The following is a 21,494-nucleotide window of genomic DNA, read 5'->3' on the forward strand; positions in this document are numbered from 1 at the left end:
ACGGAGCGCTTGGCACAGTGCAACCTCGCAACATTGCAGAAGGCATCTCAGGTAAGAAGGGCGATGAGGTAGAGACAGCAACCGTCGCGCACGTCTGGCCGCCTACGCGCATTCTGCCATCTCTCCCCCGCCTCTGTCATCGATGCACACTCTGCCCCTCCTGCCCCTCCTGCCCCTCTCTCGCCAGGAGCCTTTGCGAGCGCGGTAGTCTCCTCTCTCTCTCTCTCTCTCTCTCTCTCTCTCTCTCTCTCTCTCTCTCCTCGGCAGCCAGTGCACCCAACTACCGGCGCGTTGCTCGCGACCTTCCAACGGGACACGCTTCCTCCCTCCGGCCCCGGAGACCCTCCCTCCCTCCCTCTACCTCACCCTTGCTAGCCTCGTCGACCCATTCCACACCCTCTACTCTACATGGCGCCTGTATTTGACACGCCCCGGCCACGCGTGAGAAGCTCTGCACGCCCTCCCCGACGACACATCTCCGATTCGGCGCCCCCCAAGCAGAAACTAAAGTACATTCCCGGTGGACCGGGCGGCGGGGGACGATACGTGGATGACGAGGGCAAAGAGACACCTGTCGGAGGAACTGGGCCCGGCGGATACGCGTATACCGGTCCTCGAGGTCGTGTCGGTCGCCTCAACGCTGAACGCCAAGGCCTTCCCATAACAGCACCCTCTCCCTCATACTCACGACCCCGCCGCGAACGGCCGCCAGCTGGACCGCGATCCAGCTCGGCCGCTGCCGTCGCCGCCGCCGTGGCGCAAAGCGATGGCTACAAGCCGCGCGAGGAGCGGAGTTGGGACGAGTTCCACCCAGACCTGGACATTGATGCCGACATACCCATCTTCACGGCGGACCAGATAGATGGTATCAGTCCTGCGGAATCAGCCCCAGGAACGCCGCTAAACGGCTCCTCCAGCGGCCAATATGCCGTGGACAATGGCATTGCGGCCATGATCGATGGCCTCCGTGCCCAACAGGCTGACTTAGCTGAGCAGCAGCAAGAGGAAGCCAGCTATGCGGTCAATGGAACAGGAGCCTTGGTGACGCCCAAACGACGACCTGGCCGTCCACCGCGCAACAAAGATTCCATGCTGGCTGGGCTAGGTTCGCCACCTCGGCCGCGCATCAATCCTCTCCCGACTATGAATCCGAGAGAAAAGTTGAACCTACCGAAGCCATCGGTCCGTCGAGTCGACCCCTTCAAAGCCCACGAAGAGAGCGAAGGGGTCAAAGTGAACTACGTCGATCGGACAATGGCAAATATTGGTTACCAGGAAAGCGAGGTCTTCCTGAGGCCGGAGCACGGTCTCATACGGCTACCGGAAGGCTCCATTGAGGAAGATCTTGACACGACTCTCCAAACGGAAGCCGAGAGCTCTGTGGGTGCAATTGCAGTTGGGCGAGTCGAGTACGATATGGATGAGCAAGATGATGCGTGGCTCGAAGCGCTGAACCATCAACGGGAGAAGGAAAACCTGCAAAGCATCAAACCTGCTATTTTTGAAGTCACCGTCACACAGATTGAGAAGGAATGGCACGCGTTAGAGAAACGTGAGTCAAGTGGTTGACAGTCCAGATTGCGAAGCTGACATGACCTGCAGGCATTCCCAAGCCCAACCCTAAGCCCCCCCAGACACATCGTCCGCGGTCGAGTAGTGCTGCCGCAGTCAATGGTGAGCCTGCTGGTCAAGGTGAGGAGCAAGACACCAAATGCGCCATATGCGACGATGGTGACTGTGAGAACACCAATGCGATAGTTTTCTGCGACGGTTGTGACCTGGCCGTCCACCAAGAATGTTACGGGGTCCCCTTCATACCCGAAGGTCAATGGCTGTGCAGAAGATGTCAACTCGTCGGTCGCGGTACACCTGTTAGTGAGCATCCGGTACGTTGTGTCACCCAGAGCCGTCAGAGTGATTGTTGACTGACTTCTCCAGGGTTGTATATTCTGCCCAAACAAAGACGGCGCTTTCAAGCAAACGACGACAATGAAATGGGCCCATTTACTATGCGCCATGTGGATACCTGAGGTATCGCTTGGTAACGCTACGTTTCAGGAGCCTGTACAGGATGTCGAGAAGGTCCCGAAGACGCGCTGGAAACTCGTAAGCCTGCCGCGCCGAAACCAAGACTATCCAACTAATCTACCAACAGTGCTGCTACATCTGCAAACAAAAAATGGGCGCCTGTATTCAATGCGGCCACAAATCCTGTTTCGAGGCGTTTCATGTAACTTGTGCACGCCGAGCAAGACTATGTCTACGGATGAAGTCGTCACAATCCACAAACCATCAAGATGGCACCGTCTTGAAGGCATACTGTGATCGACACACCCCCTCTGACTGGAGGCGAGAGTATGATGTGGAGACTGCCATCGCAGACATGAAAGCTTACTACAGACACACCATGCGGCACGCTCGATGGCCCGATAGCCAAGCATATGCCCTTTCGATAGGGTCAACACACGCAATGCCATCGATTGAAGCAGACGACGACGATGCCACACCTGGCACCAAGCGTAAGCGGGGTTCAACATCAAAGTCATGGAGACTTCCGTCTGGAGCACCCGTTGTCCCACAGGCCGTCTACCACAATGTGGAGAATGCTTTGCAAAGATTCAATTTCGGCAAACGTAAGGAGTTTGTACAGGAAGTCTGCAAGTACTGGACACTGAAGAGAGAAGCGCGTCGAGGCGCTGCTCTGCTGAAGCGACTCCAGTTACAAATGGAAGCGTTCTCCTCCATGGAAATCACTCGTCGTAATTTTGCGGGTATGGGAGCCGCAGGACGGCCGCGACTCCATCGCCGTATCGAGTTTGCAGAGCATCTCGAAAGTGACATGGAACAGATACGGAAGCTTTGCGAGTTGGTCAAACAACGAGAAGCAAAGAAACTTGAAGACGTCAAACTCCTGCAGGACATTGTCGATTGCATATACTTTCCAATTCCCAGATTGCTGCAGCCTATACTGGATCAGGCTGTCAGGTGAGTGGTCCGCATGCTATCATCCGATTTTCGACTGACTTTTTCAGGTGGGATGGCAAAGGCGTTTTCACCGAAGGTTTTCAGGATCTGCAGAACAGGCTTGACGAGAGGTACTACTCTTCTGTGCAGGCTTTCAATGAAGATCTTGTGGCGGTATTGGGTACCGAGCTTGAATCGGCCCCGATTGCTATTGTGGGGGGTGTTGATGATCACGTCAGCAAGATCGCTCATAGTAATCTAACCCCAGAACAGAAAGAGTTGAAGAAGCTTGTCAAGCGTATGACAAAGGGACTCCAAATACTTTTGGAGGAGGCCACTCGCAAGGAGGCTGAGTTAGCCGGCCGGCCCTATGAGAAATTACCCGATCTTGAGAAGCTTCTCAGTGAGAACCTCCAGCGTAGGTCAAGCGTGCTCTCGCAGGAAAGTGTGCGACAAACCACGGAAGGAGATCAGACGACTGTGGAACGGGCCATGGAGGACGCGGTCGATGGGGAAGAGGCGGCAGTGATAGCTGAGAAAGACGACATGCAGCTTGCGCCTACACCTGACGACAATGCTGCAGACGCCCACCACGCCCACGATGACGCAGCAGACGAGGCAGCCATCGCAGCTCAACTTGGGCAAGACACTCTGCACGCCTCGCACATGCTGCCGCGCGATGATGTTATGGATGTAGACAACACAGAGGAGAACAGACGCGCGGAACCATTGACGCCGCCAAGGTCTGAGAAGAACCTGCTGAATCCGTTTGGCAACGGTGGTGTGCCCTGGTACCTAGAAAACTTCGACATTGAAGGTACTACAGTGTACGATGAGCGGTATACGGGCCGAAAAGTGCTACGGGACATGAGTGAGGAGCTCAGCGAACTCGACGATGATGAGTTGGATGGTCTTGCAGGCTCAGATCCAGTTCGACCCACGGATACGCCAGAGATCAATGTGACTGAGATACGGAAAGCACGGAAGAAACAGAAGAGATCAAGGGGTTGGTAGACGACCGAGCTCAGATGCACTTTTTTTTTTGAGCAGTCTTCTTGAGCAGGGCTCTGGTTTGCGCGTGTATTATCGCTGGCATTTGTACTAATATCGAATCGTTGCTACTAAGGGACATGACGGCGTTTGGAACACCCGCGACTTCAGTATGATGAGGGAGGCGCATGATAGATACCATTTGGGCGGGTTGTTCTGGGCGCAATTTCTCTAGCAAGGACTCAAGGAGTAGGGTACTAGTCTTGGTGGATATGTTTGGTTTGAGTCTGAGCACAGGGGGTGTAATCCATTCATTCTATGGAATATCCGCACAGGAGAACGGGTTTCTTCTCTCTGAATCAACATGCAATCACTCATGCTACCTCTATAATCAAAGTGCTCTCTTTGCGTCTCTATCAGACGCCCCCTTGACTCACCGTTCAGGCAAGGAGACATCTGAGGTAAGCTAGCCGATGTTTGCGCCGGTTAAGCTGGATAGGGTCAGATAGGACAAGGGCAACAAGGGCAACAAGACATGGCCGCAAACCGCCTAGCACCTGCCTCACTTTTCTCTCGCCCTGTGCGCCGCTGCCTGTTTGTTGCCTTGTTGCTCTGCTGAGGATATGACGACAAGCACACGAACAACGGCGACACAGCAATTCAACCCACCATCACTGCGCTCCTCACTTACCTTGGGCTTCATCTGCTGCGATTGTTCGTTTTGTTTTACCCAAGTCGCTGTTCCGCCGGCCGCCCAACGTTGCTCCATACCTATATACTCTTCCCCCACTCACTTGCAGGTACCTCTCAGCTACGGGTGGTCCTAGCGCAACGCTACCGCAGATCAACCTTACAGGCCCAGACAAAACTTTGGCAAACAACACCTCCCCCCAAGCAGCCTACCACCATCTCCCCCGACCCACCACAACATCATCACCATGGAGTACGAAAACGAACCTCGCGGCTACGACGGTTTGTTGCTCTGCCTCTCTGTGTGCCTGACTGCCTGCTGACTGGAGTGTAGACGAGCCTCGCGGCTATGAGCGCGACCGTAGCAGGTCTCCACGCGGTGAGCGTCGCGACACCGACAACGCGCGCGCCCGCAGTGCCTCACCCAACAATCGCGACAGCCGGTATGTGTCCTTTTTGCGAGTTGATGGCGAGACGTCTTACTGATGAGCCCAGTGGCCCGCCGCCCGAGCGCAGGGATGATGACGACGAGAGTCGCAACTCTGGCTCCAACCTGTTCGTCACTGGCATTCACCCTTCGCTCACTGAGGAAGAAGTGACCCGACTCTTTGAGAAGTATGGCGAGGTCGAGCAATGCAACATCATGCGTGACCCGCACACCAAGGAGTCTCGCGGCTTCGGCTTCGTGAAGATGGTTACCTCTGACCAGGCTGACGCGGCCAAGGAGGGTCTGCAAGGAGAGGTTCACCAGGGCAGGACACTGAGCATCGAGAAGGCACGACGTGCGCGTCCCCGCACGCCGACTCCGGGCAAGTACTATGGCCCACCCAAGCGTGGTAAGTTGCCTCTGAGGCACTGCTTCGTGATAGACTGACACCAGTGACAGAGTTTGGCGGACGTGGAGGTGGCAGGGGCGGTGGTCCTCGCTACGGCGACCGGTACGATGACCGTCGCGGCGGTGGCGGCTATGGTCGACGTGACGACTATGGCTCACGTGGCTCCCGCTACGAGGACCGTGGCTACGGTGGTGGCCGGCGCGATGACTATGGTCCACGAGGTGTCGACCGTTATGCTTCCGACCGGAGCTATGGTGGCAGGGACGGTGGACGCGATGGTGGCCGTGATGGCGGTCGTGATGGCGGACGTGACGATCGTCGCGGCGGCGGTGGCGGCTACTATGACCGTCCTCCTCCCCCGGCTGCTGGCGCAGGTGGCTATGGCGATGCCCCTCCTCCCCGTGAGCCGTACAGCGGCGGAGGACGCTCGTACGAGGGTGACTACGATCGCTCTTACCGCTAGCTCCCCGGCTGACCCTGCCAGAACCCAAACGCTACTAGGGTTCGCGTGACGATAGATTCCTCGCTCTGATACCTCTCCCAACCTCTCTGTAATCCTATGATGACTACTACACTGGGTTCGGTTTTAATTCGACTATTACACTCGCATACACATAGGGGATAGGTCGGCAAAAAAAGTTCTTTCGTCAGCAGCGCAAGGTAGCACGCTTCGGTGGTCTGCTCACTCGCAGTTCGACGTCGTCCTAGCCTTCTTCGGCTCGGTATATTTCCTTGGAGAAACGGTTTCAGCGCTTTCGGTAAAGGCTTTCGGGGCTGCAGCTATAGCCCACGGAAGCTTCAGTCATCTTGAACATCTTCCTCGGCACCAAATTGTACTTCTATCTTCTGCCCTCTCGATGCAACCTGGACGTCCAGTAAATCACATCACACCAACTTCCGCTTCACCCGCATTGTCTAAATACTCTCCAATTCATCCACCATGACCGCGACCATGTCACCAGCAGCCCACGGCCCAGTAAATACACAAATGGGCTTGCAGTAATCGACGTTCGACTCTCCAAGCATGATCCTGTGTTTTACCAGCACTCAAGTTGAACTCGCTCATCCGCATGATTTTAAGACAAGACGCACGAGGCAGCAGGCGCACCGCTTCGTAGGAAGCTGCGACTCCACAGCTCCCAACATGGAAAAACGTGTTACATGCCCAGAGAGCCTCTTTCGCGCCCCGTGACAACCGCATTTTGACCAAGCCGCCGTCACTCTCATTGCAAACGAGAGTGTTGGTTGTGTGTGTGTATGTGTGTGTGTGTGCGCGGGTGGTGACGGCAGGGCACAGGTAGAGGTGCGTGCTTTCCCAAGTTCTGTTTGTGTCACTTCCTCTTTTGTTTGGGCTCACCGTTCCTACTAACTGTTGCGTGAAATGTGTATCGCAATCGCCAACTGTGCTCGGGGGCTGATTGACAGGTTTGCCATTCTCACAGTTGACCCGCTCTCCGGCAGGGCAAGCTTGTCATGTCAGATCGGATTGCGTAAGCACGAAAATATATTTTCAAAAAACAACAAAAAAACGCCAACAAGTTGACTTGCATATTAGTTCCGCAGGCAAGTAAATCTGGCCATGTATTGTAAACTTCTACGCCTATTGCGATTATTGTTGTCAACCCATCCTGTACCGGTAGGCGGCGTGTGAAGTTACGCCACTGGATTTCGATTCCACGCTGGATTGCGTGTGCCAAGCACGTGAGCCGGTCTCTTACCTACCTAGTTGACTATCCATGGCTACAAGTTTGGAAATGTGGCTTCATGCAGATGTTCGGTCAGACTCTCGATGGATCAACATGTACAACTAACGAACAGCTAATGTGGAAGGGACAGCATTGATGAAGAGGCGAAGTTGACTAGGTAGAGTAGACACCAGTAGTTTACCTTGAAATCGACCTGCAATTCTACATTCTACATATCATAGGATAGGTATAGGTATGCTACCTCCCACATCAGACCTTGTTTCAACTCTTGTGCGAGGTTGAAGCAGCCCACTTGGCCTGTGCTCGGTAAGGTATACCTCAGAGGCGATTTTGAGACTCAGAGATGTGTATCAAGCTAAAGCGCTGCAAGGTACACGCTACGCTGCAGGGCCAGAACGGTCTCCGAGGACCCCCCCCCCCCCCTGTGACGCCTTCCTTTGGCGGACTTCGGCTTGCTCTTCAGCTCACACTCAAGAGGGCGCGATGGCGGTTCCCCAAGGGATTGCAAGGTGCGACGCTTGTACGCCGTACATTCTTTTGTGCTCACATCCGTTTACCTGGTCTTTTGGACATGGGCATGGCCCCATAGCACCTCCGCCGGTTTTCTCTCGTCATCGACAATCTCCCATATCATGGTAAGCTACCATTGCCAGTGTGTACATCTGGATCACGTCGTTGTGCGATGACTCCCTACTGTCAGTGAAACTTCTCCTTAAAACGACAAAATCCGAGCCAGCTAACCAAGACACAGATTAGTCAGTTGTAAACATCTTGTTCAGTTCTCTATTCCTTGGTCGCCCGGACCTGAGGCCGCCCAACCTCGACCCTCGAACAGCAGCTCGCTTCGCACTATGCCTAGACGGACGTACATACCTACTCTGGCCGTGGTCATCATCACAATCACCATTCTTTTCCTTTTCTCTAGCTTCACGCAATCTCGTCAATCATGGCGGCACTTACCACAGCAAGTGCATCCGGGGCAGCATGTTGGAGAGGAGGATGCGAAGATGACACATGGTAATGGAGTAGCATCAAAGGGCACCGCGACGGATCCCGACTATGTAAATTGGAATCCACGGCCCCTTTTTAAGCAGGGCACATCGATGCCGCCAGGCCACAACTACACATCCATGCTGGTCATCGCAAAGACGAGGGAGGAAAATGTAGATTGGATCCTGCATGAGTTACCCGATCAGCCAGTGGCAGCCTATGTCGCAGATGATCCAAACGCACCGATGCATGCTCCAAAGAACAAGGGACACGAAGTCATGGTCTATTTGTCGTGGATCATTGACAACTATGACAACCTACCGGATGTTACCATGTTTATGCACGCGCATCAGATAGCCTGGCACAACGATGCATTGCTGGACAGCGATGCCCGCCTCCTCATTACTCGCCTCAGTCGACCGCGTGTGTGGAGGGAAGGATTTGTCAATATGCGGTGCACCTGGCACCCTGGTTGTCCCGACTGGATCCACCCGGGCAAGACGGAAATGGATCCCTTCAAAGAGGAAGAACACCTCATCGCCAAGTCATGGAGTGAGCTATTCCCTCTCGATGAAGTACCGACGGTGCTTGCAACACCATGCTGCGCGCAATTTGCTCTTTCCCGTGATCGCATACAAGCAAGACCATACGCCCAATACCTCTGGTATAGAGACTGGCTGTTCAACAGCAGACTTCCGGACCATTTGAGCGGCCGCATGTGGGAATACGTATGGCAGTTCGTCTTTACAGGCTCAAATGTCTACTGCCCCAAAGAGCATTTGTGCTTTTGCGACCAATACGGAACTTGCTTTGGCAGCGAAGAAATCTATGCAGACTTCATTGCGCTCGCAACTGAGCTTAGCGATCGCGAGGGCGACGTCAACCACTGGAGAGAACAGAAGTCGAGATACGAAGAATACCAAAGTTTGTCTGAGGAGGAGAGGGCCAATTACTCCCCCAGCGAGGGAGTTCCCGAGGAACCTGACGAGGAAAAGCTTGCAAAGCTGCAAAAGGTGATTGACCGTCTGAAGCCGCTCCTGGAGAAGATGAAGGCGGATGCGGAGGAGAGGGGCAAAGACCCGGAGAATAGGGCTTTGGAGGCGGGGAGAGAATGGCATGAAGGTGATGGGTTTTAGCAACCTTATGAGCAGTGCATTTCTTTTATCGCCATCCTCGAGCTGCATACATAGGCGTTTTCAATTTGGAGGCATGGTCTTGCAAAGGGCTGTATGGTAGCTAGGTAGGAGTAGCGAATGCGCAAACCTTCCAGTCAGAATAGGTAGAGTCCCGGTAATACAATGCGCATAGTCGACAACTTTTCTTGTATGAAATATCACCTGATGCAGACTAATTGTTCCAGACTGCAACTCATCTATTCCTTGCTACTTTTGACCAAATGAGGCTGATGTGGAATGCTACCGTACCAGGGGGGATGGCTTATGTAATCCAATATGCAAATCCAGTCACATGCTCTCGCGTTGCCTGCAAGATGCAAACAACACAAACCACACCTCTGCCGATTCCCTCAGGCCCGCTGGCTGGCCACTGTCTTCAACCTTGTCCTGTCATTCTAACATGACATAGCAATTGACAGCAAGCGCCAGCACCACATATCAGGTGCGCAACTTGTTGGTTTATGTTTCGTTGTCATTCATGATCAAACCGATTGAACATTCACCTCACCTTTCTCTCACGCGGGCTATGCAATGTACCATGCCTGATTTCAGATCAAACAATGCGATCTTCTCCAGGACAAACCCATACCCAATCTGCACGCGCAAGCCAAACCATGTATCACCTCGAGATCAAACCAAACGGTATGGCAATCTGCATACAAAAGAGCTTCGAAATAGCTCTCGGCCTCTGTACATCGAGTCGCTCCAGTCTTGCTCACATTAATCCATATTGATACCGCGATCTTGCAACGCAGTCCTCTTGATTCATTCACTTACATCTGGGCACCAGCAGCTCATTCTCCGACGGTTGGTCTAGTTTGATCAACCCATCCGTCCCGTCTGGTCGCGTGGCAGCCGACTGCCACAATGTCGGCAAACGCACCCTATTATCAGATGCCATCCAGCCAGTTCAGCAATGCAACCAACAGTACAAACGCCGTTCAGCCCCGTTTCGTGCCTGAAGAGGGCGACTATGACCTTTCTGCTCCCGCTCCTCTCGCATCCCCGCACGGACAAATCCAGTCGCCCATGTACACTGAGCCCATCGCGCATCAGACAGCAGTGGAGCACACATATGAGGATAGTCACAACCTTGCAAACCTCTTGGAAGCGGCTTCTTCAGTCGCTACTGCACAGGCTACACAGGCTGACATGATGGCCGATCACGGTGTGGTAAACATCGCAACTCATGGCGGCGGGAAGAGGAAGAGAGGGTCCAGCTCTCCAGCTTGCGATACTGCCATGACAGAAGATAATCCACATAGCAAACGTCGGCGCGTTCATGTGCCTACGGATCCAGAGCTTCAAGCCGTTGATTATAACGAGCACGTCAATGTTGACAATATTGGTACCCCACGAACGAATGAAACTCTGCTGAACGACACCTGTGCCGCAGGTGTACATTCTGCCGCTGCACTTTTCCGTCGCTCCTCTGAGAGGACGTCCCGGAAATACACACGCCCGCCAATGTCGAAGCTCTTCATGTCCCTCCAACTCAATCCAGAGGACTTTCTACAACTCCAGGCACAGGCAAAAGCGTACATGCTAGACACAACTCACCCCGAGCGACAGAATTGTGTTGGGAATCGTGGAAAAGGCGACACAGACATGGTCAAACTGCGACTGTTCAACTGCGTTCGAGACTTTTTGAACGACAAGGCCGGAGAGCAATTCTTTGGTGAAAACGTGGCGAAGCCAGGCGAGAGAGAAGCTATCGAAGCGGCTCGTGCGTTGGGCGAGGAGAAGGTGATCAACCCTGAGGGTAGACTGATATGGCCGAGAGATGGCAACAAGATTATCAGTCTCGTTACTCCCTTGATGCGCCGCATGGTTACAAATGAGCGACAACGCCAGTATGCGATTGAGACCAGGAAAGGAGGTGCAAAGAAGAGTAAAGAGGGAAGTGTAGAGGCTACTGCCCCGCGAACTGTTGCCGAGCATGGGTGCGAGCAGGCACAGTTGCCCTGCGATCCAAAACTGGCTCAATATCGTCAAGACTCGCAACCCACCTCACCGTCATTAGGCATGGTTGGTGCACACTCCCCAGCAAGAGGCCGAGAGGTTTTGCAACTGGATGGAGAGGTAGTTGGTCAGAGAACCACCTCCCCTTGGTTGACAAACGTGAAGGTTAGTCTACAATCCTCCCTCGTAGCTCGCGAATAAGCTTTGCTGATGAGGTCTCTTCTAGCTTCCAACGGCATGTTCAGTTGAACCCCACCTTTCCTTTCTCAATATTTTCCTTGTATTAGCATCACATGAGGGCAAGCCAGCCATCAAGCTGGATGAGAGGCGTATATCAGCCGAGCATCCAGCTCACCTGACTTTCTACGATTGGAACGACTTTTTGAAGGAAGTTGATGGACTTCTCTCCCAAGCCAAATCACGGTTTCCTGAATTGCGGCGGCCTCCTGCCCCTTTGGGAAACGAGATTGGATCTCACAGTCTCCGGGGTCTCGCGGCGGCAGCTAATGCGCTGCAATCCGACGTCAGCCCTACGGAACCTCCAAAACTAAGCGACCCTGTCCTGCAAGAAGATAGTCAGCGACCTATGAATGAGATGTCTGGCACACAAAATATTGCAGAATCCATACCGTCGGCCTTGACATCAGACACACAGGGTCTTGCAGCCTGTCCAGGCCCCACACCAGATATGGGAACCAACACATCATCTCCCAACATCACCGCGACGAGCAGCACAAACGACGACACAGCCGATGACGAATGTCCTCCCCGCCACACCATCAAAACAATTGGGCCGAATGGTTGGACCACCATAACAACCGAGCAAGACTGGTACCACGTCTTACGCGAAAAGGCATTTGCGGTCTGGGCAGACGGCGTGTGCAATGTGCTTGTCGAGCTTCCCAATTTATCTGCAGGTTGAGGTGGCGTCACACGGGCGTGATGAGATTTGAAAATGTGAGCTTCCATTTAGAGAAAGGGAAATCTAGGAGAGTGAGGATAGCGACATGATTGATTTATAATGCTGGGTAGTTTGCGGAAGGAAATGGGGAAAGGGGCGGATTGGGTTGGGGTTCTTGTCTCGTGTTCAAGAATCTAGTTGTGTTTTTGGCACTGTGTGACAACCATGCGAAGGAATTATTCGTGCTATAGCAGATTTTGGTGTGGGTATGCACGTGGTCGTCGAGACGGATATGAACGTGGACATGTTAGACCCATGTATAAAATTCAAATCTCACGTTCATTGGAAACATCTCAGCACCGTTTCCTTACTTTGCCTCTTTTTGACCCCCTTCGCTCCTTCTTTGCATATTCTCCTTGCGGCCTGGCCAGTAGGTTTAGGTCTGACGCGTGCATGTGGGTTCTGGATTTGGGTCTGTGGGGGTGGGGAGATGGGGAGATTCTGTTTCTGGGGTAGCGCCGGGGATGGCTTGGGTTGGCGTGGGGAGGGCTTGGTTTTACGGTTTTAAGGAATGGTTGGGGTATCCTTGGATGGTAGGATAGATTGTTGCTTGGATATTCGTGGATAGTAGGACGAATTGCTCCTTGTCTATTCCCAAACCCCAGAATTGTCCTATGGATCGCTTGTGAATCGACACGAGTTATTCAAATGATGACGCTCTTGAAATTGGCAAGTCACGGGCCTGTGTTTAACATGTAAAAATTCAGGGGAGCTTGTTCTCGGATATGGTTTGCACCCTGGTGAGAACCGTCTGTCTATCCTATCTTTATCCTCATGTGTATATTTCAGAGAAAAACTCTTTGTGCTCTTGGGATATGCGAGGGTTTGGGGTATGTTGATGCCTTTGAGTCCTGGGATAGTGTGACGGTATGATTTGGGGACATGGATTTGTGCTTCTGTAGTTATGAAGTTGTACGAGGATGGAGCGTTGCTGTTGATCGCTGGTTGGCAGCTCAGAGTGTCGCTAGCATTTCTCGTGTCATCGGACCACCTTCATGTCGCAGCCCTACCCTTTTCTTTTTCCATTGTGTCCGATTCTCTTTCTTTCTCTTTCTCTCCCTCCCTTTACCAAAACTTCCCAACCTTTTTTTGTCCATTCAGCTTCTCCAGTTGCTCTCTGATGCTCTGCAATTCACTCCTGTGCTTTTGATGCGTGTCATGGAGGAGTCTTGCGTGCTCCTTTCGCAGCTCCTTGAACTCTTCATCCAATTGTTCATGCCAAGGGTACAGGACGAAGACCTGGAAGCATAGCGCGGACGAGCCAATGACGAAGTTTGTGAGCGAGAAACCGCGCGTGATTAACATGTTTGGTTCAAGTGAGTCTGATTAATTGTGTGTATGAATGGAACCGAGGCTGGTTTTGGATCAAGACAAAGTGCGGCGATGACGGGTTTTAGACGGGGAGGCAATTGTGTGATCTGACAGACAAAAAAAGGACACAAGTAACAGCGGAACAGGACCGAGGCGCGCCGTACCGGTAGGACCAACGACTAGAAGAGAAGAAGAACGTGAGGATGAATTCGACGACGACTGCAAGAGAACGACGAGCAAGTTGGGAAGAACAAAGGAACGTACGGTATAGGTAGGAGAAAGCAAGAACAGAAACATGCAAAAGCCGCACGCGATGCTTAGCCATATATATAGCAATTAGTACCTACGCCTCCCTCGAGTCCAAAATCCCTCGTCACATGCACATTGACCGGCGCCCCCCCGTGAACAAGAACCAGTGTGTTATTGTGTGTAGGCAGTTTTGGAAGGCCTAAAAAAAAAGCTAAAGAGTCGGCAAAAGTGGCATGATTGCACTTCCGCATTGGGCCAAACGAGACTAAAGCCCGAACAGAATCAGATGATTTCGACAGCGCTGAGCGCGTGCCAGGTTGCGGATCCAAACGGCACACAACAAGAGACGACCGCCGGTGTAGGCTCGGATGTTACGGGATTTTTCGAGAGGCCTTCTTTCTCGGCCGGGAATAAGGCTGATGATGTGTTGGTGGTGGTTGGGTTATGCTTTTTTGGTCTTGGCGGTGAGGCCTTGTTGCTGACGTGTTGGCCCAACCACCAGCACCTTACCTAGTTACCAGTGCCTACCTACGTTACAGGAACACACACCGCGTCTCTTGTTGATACCCCCAAGGGTTCATTCCACTGTAGCTTCAACTACGAAATCACTCATCGACAGCACGCCCATGGTCGCGTTGGCCCAAAATATGGCCAGGCCTTGGGAGGATGAACGAACGACCGACCTCTCGCATAATAGACCGAGAGGGGTGAATGGCTGCGGCGCAGCAGATGGCAGACGGCGACGACAGAAAAGAGTTATTCTTGGCTGTGAGACAGGAATCACCACAGAGCGGCTCGCAGTGAATAGCGTCGCCTAGGATCGAGCGTTGGGAGCTGGATGCATCACAACTAACATCCATACCTTTGCCGCCCCATGCGGCTTCCACTTCGGTCAAGTGAGCTGAGACTGCACTCCCTAGCTGGTGCAAGACATGGCTTGCTTCTGCCACATTGTTTGGCTGAGTGTTGTATAATCCTCCCTTTTGTCTTGCCAGGACTTCGACCTTTGCAAGTTAAACCACCTCATCTGCCTTCCTGGTTCAATGGGATTCCCATCGGTTGGTCGAGGCCTCTGAAATGTTTCGACTTTAAAACCTAATCAGCTATCTCCATATATTGAGATAGCTAGGTCTATCTCGTGTATAGCTTTTTTCCCCCTCTTCATTCGCTTACAACAACAACTCAACGAGAGGCTGCGATGCAGAACTCCAAGAAGACACCTAATAGCATCACTCAAGCCTCCGGTATATTTGCAAACTGTGGTCCAGGAATCGTAAGTGATATGCATGATTTCTCTGCGTTCAACTTGTCTGACTTTAGACGACCGTCCCAGAACACGTATGCACTACAATACAGTTGCACCGGCCCAGCATGCAAAGGCATCAATGGCTTTCAGAACGTCAAATGCAACAGTGACGGAGGCTGGATGTCATGTTCGAACAGCATCACATGCCCACCCGGTATAGCATCGTTTATCTCGAATTTCACATTTTCGCAAAATGATGCCGACCCTTGGAACCCTACTTCGATGAACGATCCCGACTCCTGGAACCCTACATCGCTGAATGAACCAGATGTCTTGGTGCAACAAGAGCAACACATAACAGTTGCAAGCTGTGCCAAGTTCTCGCTTCTCAGTAATGGCACTGTAGAAGGAACGAGGATCGACGGTGGAAGTATGGCGAACGAAAAGGAGTGTCCCAAGGTTAAAGAAGCACCATCAGCTTCTCCACACGCCGAGGCAGCCGAAAACCCGGCCCAACTGCTGGACATGGGACAAGCTTTACGAAGGAACCAGGGCCAGAGCTTATTAAGCTTGGTTTTGCATCGAGGAAACAAGTGCCGAAGGCTACATGGTTTCTTACCCTACTCCTAAGCTCGATAATACTATTTCCAAGCGCAAATGCGTCTGAACACCATCAACGTCGCCTCGAACTACCACGACGAACTCAAATTCGCATACGAGACGCCGAAAATAGAGCCATTTCTTTCGCGGAACACCTCAGCGCCGATTTGGCGGCCAAAAGCAAAGCTCTGAGCCCGAACAGCGACACTCTTGCGCACAATCTGGTTGCGAATGTCATTTATTCAGTGTGCAATGCATACTTTCGTAGCGACGACGCTGGAAGCTTCGACCCTAGCATAGTCAAAGACTGCGTCAAGAACGTTTATGGTCAAGAGACTATGCCGCAAGCTGCTGCGCAATTCTATGCCGTCTTTGGAGCAAGTTTACTCTGCGACTTTGTGGTGAGCGAAGCTTATCCTGTCGCTCAGGAGTTCGTCTCAGATGGATGCGAGGGCCTGCAGAGTCTCATGAAGGTTTCGCCTGCAGCCGTGACAGCTTCTTCATTCCATGCCGACGCCCTCACTACAGAATATTTGGTTGCGGATCAAATTCCAGATGCTCTTCCAACGGGTCCTCCGCCTTTCTTGTCCTTGTCTGCATCAGCTGGAACTTCTGCGTCGCCCTCGTTTGATGTTTCACCGTTGCGAGCTTCTGCGTTAGACGCACCAATATCTAGCAATACGGTAGCTGAAATGTCTAAAGAGAGTGGGTTGTCCCCCAATGCGGCCAATCCTTCAACTGAAGCCCAAAGAACGAGCCAATCTTTCGTATCTGCTGAATCTTCAGCAACATCAGATATTCCCAAAATCAACTCGAATGCTCTTATAGCTGTCGCACTGGACCCTAGCAAAGACCAGTCTAGATCAAGTTCGATTCAAGGCACGATCGTCACACAAGACATGCCGGTTCTTCCTACTGAAGATCGTCTCTCACATTTATCGCAGAATTTTCCAACGATATCTCCACCTCTTCTGACACCAGAAACCTTATCAGGAACTCTTCAGTTGCCCACCACGGCAGCAGCATCGTCCTCTGCCAAATACATCCCGCAAATATCCGATAATGACACAACTATTTTGCCCCCGACACAATCAAGCTCACGCTCTAATGGTCCCACGCCCGACCCATTTCCAGGTATCAGTACAAGTGACGCTCCACTAGTTCGATCAACCACACCAGCGTTGGGACAAGAGCCCATAGATGATTCAAGGCTTCTAGTCCCACCTCCTGTCTCTCCTGCAGAACTCAAAACCTCCTCAGAGGGTTCACTAGCATCTATGACGAATCCAGCCAAGGTTGGAAGCCAACTTCCCTCCTATCTCTTTCTAGTCTTGCTTCGTTCAAGGAGAGCTTGCCGATGACGACCTCACCAGTGACTAGTCTTATTGACCGTAGACCTTTCTTGGACAGCTTGTCTTCTGATGTCCTCAGCCCATTATTCATCGAATCAACTAGGGAGATCCCATCTCTGAGAATGCCGATTCCCGCCGACCAATCAGTTTCGTTTGAGTCTCTTCTTACAACCTTAATGTCTATGTCACTACGAACAGCTACTTCTACCTCTACCTCTACCTCTACTCCTACTTCTACTCCTCCTCCTCCTCCTACTGTCTCCAACACGAGCGCTAACCCTGTCTTCAAGCATCCCACAGCCATAACAACCACGGAAACTCCAATCTCTGTGGGAGAAGAAAAGGTGTCACCGTCAGGGACGGGACAGTGGGGGCCTGATATGTTTGGGGTGTGGATTCTGAAGGGGTTGGGTGGGTGAATTCTGCGGGTTAATGGGATAGGATGGGTTGTAGATGCGGTGGAATGAGGCACTTCATGTCATGTTTGTGAAGTTATGCAGTTTTGTCTTGGTGTATTTGACACACTGACTTATATGCCATCTTGGCTTGTGTGAATAATGATGCTTGCAATTGCAAGAATCCAGTGTCTAGCTGGATAGGTGAAAAGATGCTATGCCGTGAAAACGCCGCCCAAATGCAATGCAAGAATGGGTATCTAACCTCGTCTCAATCCATATCCTCCAGCATGTCTCCCGGCGCCGCGGACGCCATCATCGAGGCCTGCTCTTCCGAGACCATGATGCCTACAATACACTCGCCCAGCATATTCTCCCAATTCACCCACGGGTGCACCTCCATGAATAACTTGGTGCCATCCTTGCCAGCCGCTCTTCTCAGCTCGCCCTCGCCACCGGGGTGAAAAGGGAGGTAGGGCGAGATGTTGTATACTTTGCCTTGATAGCTCGACCAAGCTGGCTTTCCTTTGCGCCCATTCTTCTCCTTGAGCATGGCGGGCGATACGCGTATCATCGAGTTGACGCCCGAGAGGTTCTGGCCGGAGCGTTGCAGACTGGCCCAGTCGAGCGGCGAGTGGCCAGGTGTCAGCTGGACCTTGCCTCGGGCATTGGGTGTCTTGACGACGGGGCCTGCAGAGGGTAGGCCCAAGGTGCCACTGCCACTGTTGGAGACGGGTGGGCCGCGGTTCGGAAGAGGGCCCGTGGTGGGTACTCGCATCGACTGGTTCGCAGTGGGGAGGGCGCGCAGGTTGGAGGGCGCGACCCGTGGGGGCGGCATGAGCGAGGATGCGGGTCTGGCAGGCGGGGCCATGAGGTTTGGCTTGCTGGGTGGTGGCATGGACAGCGAGGAGGGTATGGTAGAAGGGCCTGAGGCTCGTTGTGCAGAGTTCATGGCTGGGAAGGAGGGCGGTGGGAGACTGTCTTCCTCAGTGTCTTCGTCGTCGGAGCGGTCATGCTCGTTGAGTGTGAAGGTCGGAACTGCAGGCGCATCATTCTCTGTCCGAGGAGCAGCCTTGGGCGTAGTCTGTGGCGAAGGGCTTCTTGGAGGCTCGTCGGTTTCGGTGTGACTCGTGGTCTGATCTAGCGGTTCAATGCGCTGCTGTTCAGCGGGGGCGGGGAGGTCGTCGCCCAGTTTCCGACCGGGCTCGGGCATGGTGGGCGACGGCGGACTGGCAGCACGCATGAATAAGGCGAGCCATGTTGAAGGTGGGCGATGGTATGCTAGAAAGGAGAGCGATATGGCAAGAACGGAGAAGGCGACGAGCATGGTCTTGGACAAACGAGGTGAAGAAGGAGGGAGGCACGGATGTTTGATAGTCCGTCACCGGTACTTGGGACAAAGAAAGATGGTGCAAAGCCAGTGTCCCTAGCATAAATAACACAAATAGTACATAGACTGTCCTCTGTAGTAATAATGCAGGCACACCCCCGCCACTGCATGGTACCGGCCGGTAGAGTAGAGTAGGGCTGGGAGGAACAGGCCATGACGCTAAACCCAGATAGGAGACGCAGCGCTCCGAGGCCATTCGCATACTGTAGGTCGTCTTCACAGTCGCTTATGGGCGCGAATGTAGTCCAAAGGTCTGCCCTGTTCACACTCGTCGGTTTGATATATTTAATGGTCAAGACTCGCTACCACTAAAACGCACTGGAATCACACACAACCTTGCAACGTTGAACGAGCATGGAATCCAAACTCGGCCGCGGCAAACCAGCCCGTCGCGCTACTATAAAGTCGCGCCTACCCCACCACCCCTCCATCCACCGTCATCGGAAGCCGCGACTGACTGTGACGTTTGATTATTCTGATTACAGATTACACCGACGAGCGTCACACCCAGTCGCCATGGCCAGCCACATTGACAGCACCAATCTGCCCGAGGGCGTGTTTTCCCTCTTGGACACCGACCTGTACAAACTGACTATGCAATGTTGCATCCTCAAGTTCTTCCCCAACGTCTCCGTCACCTACAGCTTCACAAACCGCACGCCTGATAAAAAGCTCAGCCGCGCAGCCTTCAAGTGGTTGCAAATACAAGTGGGCAGTGTGTGCCACCATGTGGACTCTCTTGGCCTAGTCAGCTGCTGACATGACCTAGAGCTTGAACACATCAGTGTCACCGACGAGGAGATCGGCTTCCTCAAGACCCATTGCACCTACCTCAACGACCAGTACCTCCAATTTCTCTCAACCTTCCGGCTCAAGCCCTCCAAACAGCTCAGGCTCTCTTTTCAACCAGTCCACGACACAGGCTCAGACGATGATCGTGGCGAGTTTCACATACACACCGAGGGACTGTGGCTAGACACGATCCTCTACGAGATCCCACTACTTGCGCTCGTCAGCGAAGCATACTTCAAGTTTGTGGAGACAGACTGGAGTCATGCGGGTCAAGTCGACAAGGCCTACCAGAAGGGCCGCAGTCTACTAGAAGGCGGCTGCATATTCTCAGAGTTTGGCACGAGGCGACGTCGCGACTACCATACCCAGGACCTAGTCCTGCAGGGCTTGCGCAGGGCAGCAGACGAAGGCGCAAAGGCTGGCTGGACCGGAAAGCTGTCAGGAACGAGCAATGTCCACTTCGCGATGAAGCATGGTCTTGTCCCCATAGGCACAGTTGCGCATGAATGGTTCATGGGTGTGGCCGCCATCACGAACAACTACGAGAGCGCAAACGAGATTGCCTTGGAATACTGGACAGCGACGTTTGGCGCAGGTGTGCTGAGCATCGCTCTCACCGACACATTTGGCACCCCCACGTTCCTCAAGGCTTTCAAGAAACGGATCCCTGCCGTGACGACTGCGATACCTGGTGGTGGTACTACCATGGCCTCTGCGTCTGCTACAACCGACATAGACGCTGTACAATCCATGGCATCAACCAATCCGCCTATTGAAGCGCCGCTGAATGGCAAGCTAGAGTCGCAGAAGACGTATGCCGAGGTCTTCACCGGCGTGCGACAAGATTCTGGAGACCCTCTGGAGTTTGTTCGGATGATGCGTGAATTCTACGACCAGCAAGGTATCAAGGACAAGAAGACGATTGTCTTCTCCGACTCGTTGAACCTCGAATTGTGTTTCAAGTACAAGGCAGCAGCTGAAGAAGCTGGTTTCCAGCCAACCTTTGGTGTCGGAACCTTCTTAACGAGTGAGTTTTGCGAGCACGTTGAGGAGGACAAAAAAAGTGGATCTAGCTGACACGATGTAGATGACTTTGTGGAGACGTCGAGCGGAAAGAAGTCGGTGCCACTGAACATTGTCATCAAGATTGCATCTGCATCAGGCCGTCACGCGGTGAAGATCAGCGACAATATTGGTAAGAACACGGGCGATAAGGCGACAGTGGACGAAGTCAAACAGCGGCTAGGCTACACGGAAAAGTCGTGGGCAGGCGGAGACGAGAAGACACGCTGGGGCAGCAGCGAACAGGCAACCAGGGGATGATGATGATGATGATGACAGTATACTTTATACGAGCGGGTTGGAATGATTGGCCTCGTGTTTGCAGAGACAGGAATAGAATGGTGGCCCTGGGGCAACCAACAAGCGGAGGCGTTCGAGTGGTGAAATGAGGAGAGAGAGAGAGAGAGAGAGAGAGAGAGAGAGAGAGAGATGGACGCTGCAAGGCTGAGCTGAGCTTAGCGCAGACCCTGGATTTGTCGAGGAGCCCACGGCGACGCGGCCATTGAGCAAGGCCAGCAGGCAGGCATGAGACACTTGTGGCGACTGAGCAAGGCAGGCGATGTGTTGGGTAGAAGTAGTACAATCATATTCCAGTATAGGTAATGTGGGTGGATGTCAAGGGGAGTTCGCAGAGCCCAGAAATGGAGTCTGCACATGCAGGATTGCGCAACCAGCCTGACAGGTTCCAAAGATAGAGCATCCAGCATATGTAGAGTACATGTAAGAGTAGTACTTACAAAGTAGATGTTCGTGGTGAGGTGGTGCAATCTTCGCGAAGGCCCAATACGGTTAGTGGCGGTCTGCAGCTTGAGTAGTCGGCGCT

The 21,494-nt window shown here is 52.9% G+C and overlaps 8 protein-coding genes across 8 annotated transcripts; 6 read left to right on the forward strand and 2 right to left on the reverse strand.

Annotated features, from left to right (window-relative positions):
* Positions 1 to 408: 408 nt before the first annotated feature.
* IAQ61_009645 (uncharacterized protein) lies at positions 409 to 3,978 on the forward strand (the record flags this gene model as incomplete). Its single annotated transcript, XM_003837909.2, has 5 exons — positions 409 to 1,552; positions 1,603 to 1,886; positions 1,939 to 2,106; positions 2,156 to 2,985; positions 3,033 to 3,978. 5 exons carry the CDS (start codon positions 409 to 411, stop codon positions 3,976 to 3,978), a joined length of 3,372 nt encoding a protein of 1,123 aa, XP_003837957.2.
* Positions 3,979 to 4,892: 914 nt separating this feature from the next.
* IAQ61_009646 (uncharacterized protein) lies at positions 4,893 to 5,981 on the forward strand (the record flags this gene model as incomplete). Its single annotated transcript, XM_066098477.1, has 5 exons — positions 4,893 to 4,926; positions 4,979 to 5,087; positions 5,140 to 5,480; positions 5,531 to 5,917; positions 5,965 to 5,981. 5 exons carry the CDS (start codon positions 4,893 to 4,895, stop codon positions 5,979 to 5,981), a joined length of 888 nt encoding a protein of 295 aa, XP_065951636.1.
* Positions 5,982 to 7,556: 1,575 nt separating this feature from the next.
* Positions 7,557 to 9,530, forward strand: IAQ61_009647 (uncharacterized protein; the record flags this gene model as incomplete). The annotated part of the gene is made up of 3 exons (XM_066098478.1): positions 7,557 to 7,695; positions 7,827 to 7,881; positions 7,938 to 9,530. Coding segments are annotated over 3 exons (1,569 nt in total), but the record flags the coding sequence as incomplete, so codon positions are not given.
* Positions 9,531 to 10,218: 688 nt separating this feature from the next.
* IAQ61_009648 (uncharacterized protein) lies at positions 10,219 to 12,235 on the forward strand (the record flags this gene model as incomplete). Its single annotated transcript, XM_003837907.1, has 2 exons — positions 10,219 to 11,478; positions 11,540 to 12,235. The coding sequence occupies 2 exons, from the start codon at positions 10,219 to 10,221 to the stop codon at positions 12,233 to 12,235; spliced, it is 1,956 nt and encodes a 651-aa protein (XP_003837955.1).
* A 1,104-nt stretch (positions 12,236 to 13,339) lies between these two features.
* Positions 13,340 to 13,579, reverse strand: IAQ61_009649 (uncharacterized protein; the record flags this gene model as incomplete). Its single annotated transcript, XM_003837906.2, has 1 exon — positions 13,340 to 13,579. One exon carries the CDS (start codon positions 13,577 to 13,579, stop codon positions 13,340 to 13,342), a length of 240 nt encoding a protein of 79 aa, XP_003837954.2.
* Positions 13,580 to 15,032: 1,453 nt separating this feature from the next.
* IAQ61_009650 (uncharacterized protein) lies at positions 15,033 to 17,041 on the forward strand (the record flags this gene model as incomplete). The annotated part of the gene is made up of 3 exons (XM_003837904.1): positions 15,033 to 15,107; positions 15,168 to 15,673; positions 15,733 to 17,041. The coding sequence occupies 3 exons, from the start codon at positions 15,033 to 15,035 to the stop codon at positions 17,039 to 17,041; spliced, it is 1,890 nt and encodes a 629-aa protein (XP_003837952.1).
* A 657-nt stretch (positions 17,042 to 17,698) lies between these two features.
* On the reverse strand, positions 17,699 to 18,754 carry IAQ61_009651 (uncharacterized protein; the record flags this gene model as incomplete). Its single annotated transcript, XM_003837903.1, has 1 exon — positions 17,699 to 18,754. One exon carries the CDS (start codon positions 18,752 to 18,754, stop codon positions 17,699 to 17,701), a length of 1,056 nt encoding a protein of 351 aa, XP_003837951.1.
* A 153-nt stretch (positions 18,755 to 18,907) lies between these two features.
* Positions 18,908 to 21,489, forward strand: IAQ61_009652 (uncharacterized protein). The gene is made up of 3 exons (XM_003837902.2): positions 18,908 to 19,532; positions 19,587 to 20,636; positions 20,697 to 21,489. Exons 1-3 carry the CDS (start codon positions 19,172 to 19,174, stop codon positions 20,930 to 20,932), a joined length of 1,647 nt encoding a protein of 548 aa, XP_003837950.2. The 5' UTR covers positions 18,908 to 19,171; the 3' UTR covers positions 20,933 to 21,489.
* The last annotated feature ends 5 nt before the right edge of the window (positions 21,490 to 21,494 follow it).

This window comes from Plenodomus lingam (assembly GCF_022343315.1).
Source record: "Plenodomus lingam strain CAN1 chromosome Unknown contig_6, whole genome shotgun sequence".
In the NCBI taxonomy this organism is placed as follows: domain Eukaryota; kingdom Fungi; phylum Ascomycota; class Dothideomycetes; order Pleosporales; family Leptosphaeriaceae; genus Plenodomus; species Plenodomus lingam.

Excerpts from the sequence above, each read along its gene's own strand:
- IAQ61_009652 (XM_003837902.2), top strand. The coding sequence starts at position 19,172 with ATGGAATCCAAACTCGGCCGCGGCAAACCAGCCCGTCGCGCTACTATA. Across the intron at positions 19,533-19,586 it reads GTTGCAAATACAAGTGGGCA|AGCTTGAACACATCAGTGTC; the intron begins GTGTGTGCCACC and ends GACATGACCTAG. Across the intron at positions 20,637-20,696 it reads TGTCGGAACCTTCTTAACGA|ATGACTTTGTGGAGACGTCG; the intron begins GTGAGTTTTGCG and ends GACACGATGTAG.